This window comes from Babylonia areolata, chromosome 12 (assembly GCF_041734735.1).
Source record: "Babylonia areolata isolate BAREFJ2019XMU chromosome 12, ASM4173473v1, whole genome shotgun sequence".
Taxonomy (NCBI): Eukaryota; Metazoa; Mollusca; class Gastropoda; order Neogastropoda; family Buccinidae; genus Babylonia; species Babylonia areolata.
In genome coordinates this window covers 9,868,217-9,874,623 of record NC_134887.1, presented here as the reverse complement: position 1 = coordinate 9,874,623, position 6,407 = coordinate 9,868,217, and the positions used below count along the sequence as shown (strand labels likewise).

General features: G+C 37.2%; 1 protein-coding gene across 1 annotated transcript; it reads right to left on the bottom strand.

Moving 5' to 3' along the window:
- Positions 1-3,937: 3,937 nt before the first annotated feature.
- Positions 3,938-5,834, bottom strand: LOC143288050 (sesquipedalian-1-like). The gene has a single exon (XM_076596315.1). It carries the CDS (start codon positions 5,505-5,507, stop codon positions 4,785-4,787), a length of 723 nt encoding a protein of 240 aa, XP_076452430.1. The 5' UTR covers positions 5,508-5,834; the 3' UTR covers positions 3,938-4,784.
- Positions 5,835-6,407: the final 573 nt, after the last annotated feature.

Below are 6,407 nucleotides of genomic sequence, written 5' to 3'. Positions count from 1 at the left end.
TTTTTTCTTCTTTTTTTTCCCCCAATTTTACTACTCCCCCCCCCCCCCCCCACCCTCCGACCCCCTCCCCACCTGGATTGATTGATTGATTGGGTTTTTTTGCAATCCCCCCCACTCATCACTTTTAAATATATTTGCGAGACCTGGATTGATTGACTGATTGTTTTGTTGCAAAATCACCAACACTGATTTGGATCATTATCATTCTAATTATTGACAGTCAGTATATGGCGCCTATTTTCAGTCAGAGACCAAACTCCAAGCACTCAACAAACATTAGGAGTTTGCGTCATACAGATCTCACCTTTATAACAGGCTGTCTTCCTGAGCAAAGTCCAATAACAGCTGCTTCAATAGGCACTCATCATTCCATTTCCTACATCATTCGGTGAGGCTTCAGTCAAACGTGTACCATCCCGAACACACACACACACAGAGGCTCATCTGCCACAATCCCTGTGCAGAAAGCTATAGTTATCCAAGACAGTCACGTCATATTGTAAAAAATAAAATAAAATAAAATAAAATAATAAATATAAAAAAGCTCAAGGTCCCAGCCTTTTTACGGCCATGATGACAGTGATTTCATATTCACTGTGTCTAGAGCTTGGCGTAGGAAGGCTGAGCCCAGTTCTATCCTTACACAGTTTTAAACACCCTCCACCCCTACCCCACTCCCCATCCCCAAAACCAAAATCAGGTACCTATAAATTTATTTTACACCTCGGTGGAGAGGGGAGAAATCAGAGTAAAGTGCTCTTCGCTTCCGAAGGACACAAAAACCATGCCGAAATGGGGCCTGAAGCCTTGATCACTGGTGAAGTCCAACGGCTAACCAATTCTGCCATGGCTCCTCAAGTTTATACATTTTGTGGTGCAGGCAGGTAAAACTTTTTTTTTTTTTTTAAACATGACTCCTCCTTACTAGACAAACTGACTGGAGATTCACTAAAAACACAACACGAAAGTTCTACACACAGACAGTGACATGTACATGCCTCTAGCTCACCGGTTTCCTTCCCAGTCCCAAGAATGGTTTCCCTTCTGCACATGGCCAGTTTTAACATTGTTCAGAACCATGTCCAATTAATTACCAGTATGTGTGATAGGACAAGAAACCAAATTTCTTCCTTCCATTGTTCCATTGTTCAAAGTTTCAAGTTTCAAGTTCCAGTTTTTCAAGGAGGCGTCACTGTGTTCAGACAATTCCACATATACACTATATCACATCCGCTAGGCAGGTGCCTGACCAGCAGCGTAACCCATCGCACTGAGTCAGTCCTTGGGTGCATGCATATAACTGTGTACCAACCCCAGTCAATTTCTTCTACTACAAAATTTTGCCAGAGGACAATGCTCTCATTGCCATGGGGGTCTTTCTCAGTGCATCAAGTGTGCGCTGCACACAGGACCTCGGTTTATCATCCCATCCAAAGGACCAGACACTGGGTTCGATTTTCAAATCAAACACTTGGAAGAAAGGCTGAGAGCGGGATTTGAACCCAGACCCTCACAGACTCTGTTACGTCTGTAACGGCAGACAAGCATCTTAACCGTTCTGCAACCTTCCTGCTTGTTCAACACAGCTCCTGAAGGCTTCCTGCTATGCTATCATTCCTAAGCAGGATCCACAGACTGTAGAGGAAGGTACAAATACAATGAAACTTGCTGGCCGTTTGTTATTGTTATGTAGAACCCTCAGCTGAACGTTTTCTTTTAAACCATATCTCAGAAGGTGAGGATAAAAAAAATATAACATATGCTTTACATAAGAAGTTAATTAAATTTTTTTAATGACTTATGGAGAAAGAAATGTACTGCACACACACACACACACACACACACATCTATACACACACACACACACACACACACAAAGACAGAAAACAAAACAAAAACAAAAATAACAACAGGATTTCGGACAATCTATGTCATGTTAAACAGAGCAAGGGGAGGAAAAAAACCAAGCTTACAAACAATAAAACATAGCTATCATAAGTAAGTCTCAGTAAGTGAGTAACTGTATAAGATTAAATAATTTGCAAGAAATACTCATATAATCCCAGTGACAATCATCTGATCAAGTGCTTGAGAAGGTAAAGTATTATATGACATATATTTAATATACTTAAGTACATAATACTAGGTTAGTAGGCATAGCAACATTTTTTCTTTAAACCTGTATAGAGTACAGCATGCAATATCTGCCTTACATGTATGGTAACTCAGCCTTAGAAACTGTGTGACAAACAAGTTTCTGTTCCACTAATCATAATTTACACAACATAATTATCACTCATAGAAGCATGAGAATTAGCATATTCCAATCCAATGAATGCAACACACAAACGTTCTGATCCATGATACAGTCCGTGTAAACTATGAGATTTAATCAAAACTCCACCCATTGACATTTACAACCACTGGCATTTGTCAAAAAAAAAAAAAAAAAAAAAAAAAGTCAGCAAATTCCATCAAGAATGAAATAATGTGGCCACTGAAGTTCTATGAACAGTTCCACACAACTTATAATAACGGAAAGATATTAATTCAACATTGAACTTTCAGCAATTTTCAACTGACTGATGATTCACACTGTCGTAAGCAGTATATATATATATATATATATATATATATATATATATATATATATATATTTAAAAAAACAAACAAAAAACAAAAACAACCCCCCCCCCACACACACACACACACACACAAAACAAAAACAAAAAACCACCTTGGAATTCCAGCACATTTCCATTATTTCATCACACTTCAGTCAAGAAAATAAGAGAAGGTTTACAACAACAACAAGAACAAAAAACAAAAACAAAAAACAATCAAAAAAATCCACATAATAGAAAAACAAAAAACAGCAACTACAAGTACAACAACAACAAAATTATGGGCATAAACATCAAATATATGACCAAACAAATTTTTTTCAGCATACAATAATGACGACAATCATACTTATTAATGTGCTGTAAAAAAAATAATAATAAAAAAAAAATTTTAAAAAAATAATAAAAAAATAATAATAGTAATAATAATAAATCTCAATCTGAAACAGTACACAGACATTTTTTTTATTTCAAATTTATGACTAATCACATAAACAAAATTCTGTGAATAAAGTTCTAATGCTGTGAGTAAAAAGGGTAAATCAGCATGCTGGGCTAAAAAAAAAAAAAATCTCGACTTTATTATAAAAAATTTAAAAAATAAAAATAAAAAAAAACTCTTAAAATTAAATTAAAATGTATGATAAACAAGACATAAAAATCAAAATAAAATAAAAATCATTGACAACTATTATACTATTGCATTAGAATAGATATTATGAATTCACATTTCAAATTCAAATCTCATTCTTACACTAAGTCAAAAAGACAACAACAAAAATTCAAAAAAGAAAGGAAACAACGAGGAAAAGAACAAAATGATGAATCATCCAAACCAACCAGTTACCAGCCTCAAACATTTCAAGAACGGTTTCAAAACAAATGAAGAGAGAGAGAGAGAGAGAGAGAGAGAGAGAGAGAGAGAGAGAGAGAGAGAGAGAGAGAGCAAACCATATTTCATTATTTGTATAAAATCAAAATAAAAAACAACACCTTGTTAGAATTCCAGTTTCTACAATTTTTGTTGTTGTTGTTGTTGAAAACAATGAGAGCCACTATTCAATGTAAATAAGGAAAAAAAAACATTAACATTACAAGAAACAAATTACATTCCCAAAGTACAATCTGTGATAATTTTGCACGGCTGCAGGGGAGTGGGGGGGGGTAGGGAGAGAGTTAAAATCAGAATACATAAATCTTAGCATTTACTTGATGTGTTCTTTACTTTACATCAATTACTATTTTAAAAACTAAATTTAAAATCTGAAACATTCCCCCCATGGAGATGACATGGGCATTAGAGCTCTCTGGGCTTTTTTTTTTTTTTTCTTTCTTCCAGTTCCAGTTTCACTGCATTATCTGAACATCTGAGAGTGAAACTATCTGGGACAAGAGTTTATAAATTAAATTTAAAAAAAGAGAATAAAGGAGGAAAAGCCAAAGCGCCTAAGATCTGACAAACACGTGCACTTCAAGAATTCTTCACACTGATTGTATTAAATCTATAAATCTATGTTCTGTAAGCTTGTTTTAGTTCCCATCCTGATTGCTACAGGGAGCCAGGAACACCATGTCATGTCGTTTTAAACTTACTTTCTTAAAACATGCAATATCTTTGCTTTCATGAACTGCATTCCCTGAATGTTCACCAGGTCTGCAATGGATGAAGATGAACGTGTGTGCTGTAAAGCGCTGTGCAGTAAAGCTATTGTAAAATTAAAGTTATGTTCACAAACATAAAAACACAATTCTATCAAAGAAAATGTGGACGTCATGTGGCGCTTGCAATTTTATAACAAGTTTTAAATCACAGCCTCTTTTTTCAACTCTCTCTCTCTCTCTCTCTCTCACACACACACACACACACACACACACACATCCACAAAATTAACACTGCAGTACTGGATGCAAACACACACAGATCACATACACACTGCAACACATCCACACACACACACACTGAGTCAGAGATCAACAACAAAAATTCCTACAGTGCAACAAGATAAAATATGTGACACACTAAAAAAAAAATGTCCAACCTTTACGCTATGACACACTCTTTACACAATGGTGATTTGTAACACACAAAAGGTCATCTGAAAGTGAATACAATTACAAGACACACTCTTGTCACTCAAAGTTAATCAACAGAATTCCAAGTCAAGAACTTGCCACAGACTTCTCTGACTCACTGACATTACTGACAGGAGAGCTGAATTCTTTTACTTGGCGCCCAATTTCTGCATGCATGTCTTTGAAGCTTGATATGTGCAGCATCTGCCAGGTGGTTATATTTGTAGATAAAGATGCAGATGATGTTCTGTCCCTAAACGCATCAAAATCATCCGCAGAACAGTCATTCATGTCATTGAAAGGGTTCACTCTGCTCTGTTTAGATGACTGAGGTCTTCGTAGTTCATTATACGTGCGACCAAGAATCTTACTCTCGGTTTCTGCTGCTTGAATAATTTCGGCATTTCCAGTTGGCTCCTGTAGCTGACTCTGTAGTTCTGCAACCAACAGTTTGACATAGTCATATGGAGCACAAGACAACGACCTCATCCAAATCTCCAACTCATCCTGCGAATCTGCACTCAAAATATACGTGCGTGTTGCTGAACCTGGGAAAGTGATCTGGAAGGCATAGTTATCAACGTCTTCACAGTCTGCAACTTCTATGGTGCAGCCTTCAAGAACAATCACACCAACTGGTTCCCTGTCACCCCTTTTTTCGTAATAAAACAGCAAGTTCCCTTTCAGCACAAACCACCGTCTCTGGAAGCCCTTGTTGAGATCGCCCCTCTTCAGCAAATAGCCTTCTTTTTCCGGATGTCCTCCCGAAGCCGCAAAACGCACCAAACCTTTGGCATTTATGATCTTCATTGTGAAATTTTGCCTTAACTAACAGTAGAGTCCTTCAAACTGCATCAGGATGGGTCAGTTTACTGCTGGTACGCAAAGGTTTCTGGCTCGCTAACAACAGAGCTTCAAGTTCTACCAACCGTCTCCTTCAAAAGTGAGAACAAAATAATGGCGTCTGCTCAGACACTTCGACTTCACACATCAGTCAGTAAAAAAAAATGAAAATTTCCACGCGCAGTAAAGTCAGTTGTACTTTCTGTTCGTCGCGGGATATTCATTCGCACCTGTCTACATGACTGATTTTGGCGAACAGTGTATTCCGGACACAAATAAGCTAAAACAAGCTGCTTGTTGATAATCCTCCAACACCTCAATGGGCACACCCCCAGCAGTTTTTGTTCTTCTTGTCCGGAGAAGTGACCGGAGTTAGAATGCGATCTCTGTGTTCGTTCACAATGACCCAGTGGGTCGAAAGTACAGTTGCTTAAAATGAAACATTCAATTCTATTTTGTATTGACACTGCTCGCTTTGTGATATTGCAAAATGTATTAGCACATGATATCTATTTGCTTAATTGCTTAATTAATGTGGAAAAGCGTTTGTAATGAACACTCCCTTTTGCATCTTTTTACTAAAACATTACTAAAATTCAGTGGATTTTGTCCGAAGCAACCAGACGTCATTATTTTCTTCTTGTACAATATTACATAACCAGAAGGTGTGCAGAAGATGTGTTGTGTAGAGAAGTCCAAATACTACAGTTTGAGGGGGGACAGGGCAGAAAAGAGATAGGCGGACAGAAAGATAGATAGAACTGAATAAATTGTATTTTCTGAAGGTAATGGAGTAAACAAGACAATGTTGTTGTTTTTCTCTCTGTCTCCATCCAGCCCTCGAAGGGGAAACAGTGAAATAAAACA

Coding starts and splice junctions, on each gene's coding strand:
- LOC143288050 (XM_076596315.1), bottom strand. CDS start 5,507: ATGAAGATCATAAATGCCAAAGGTTTGGTGCGTTTTGCGGCTTCGGGA.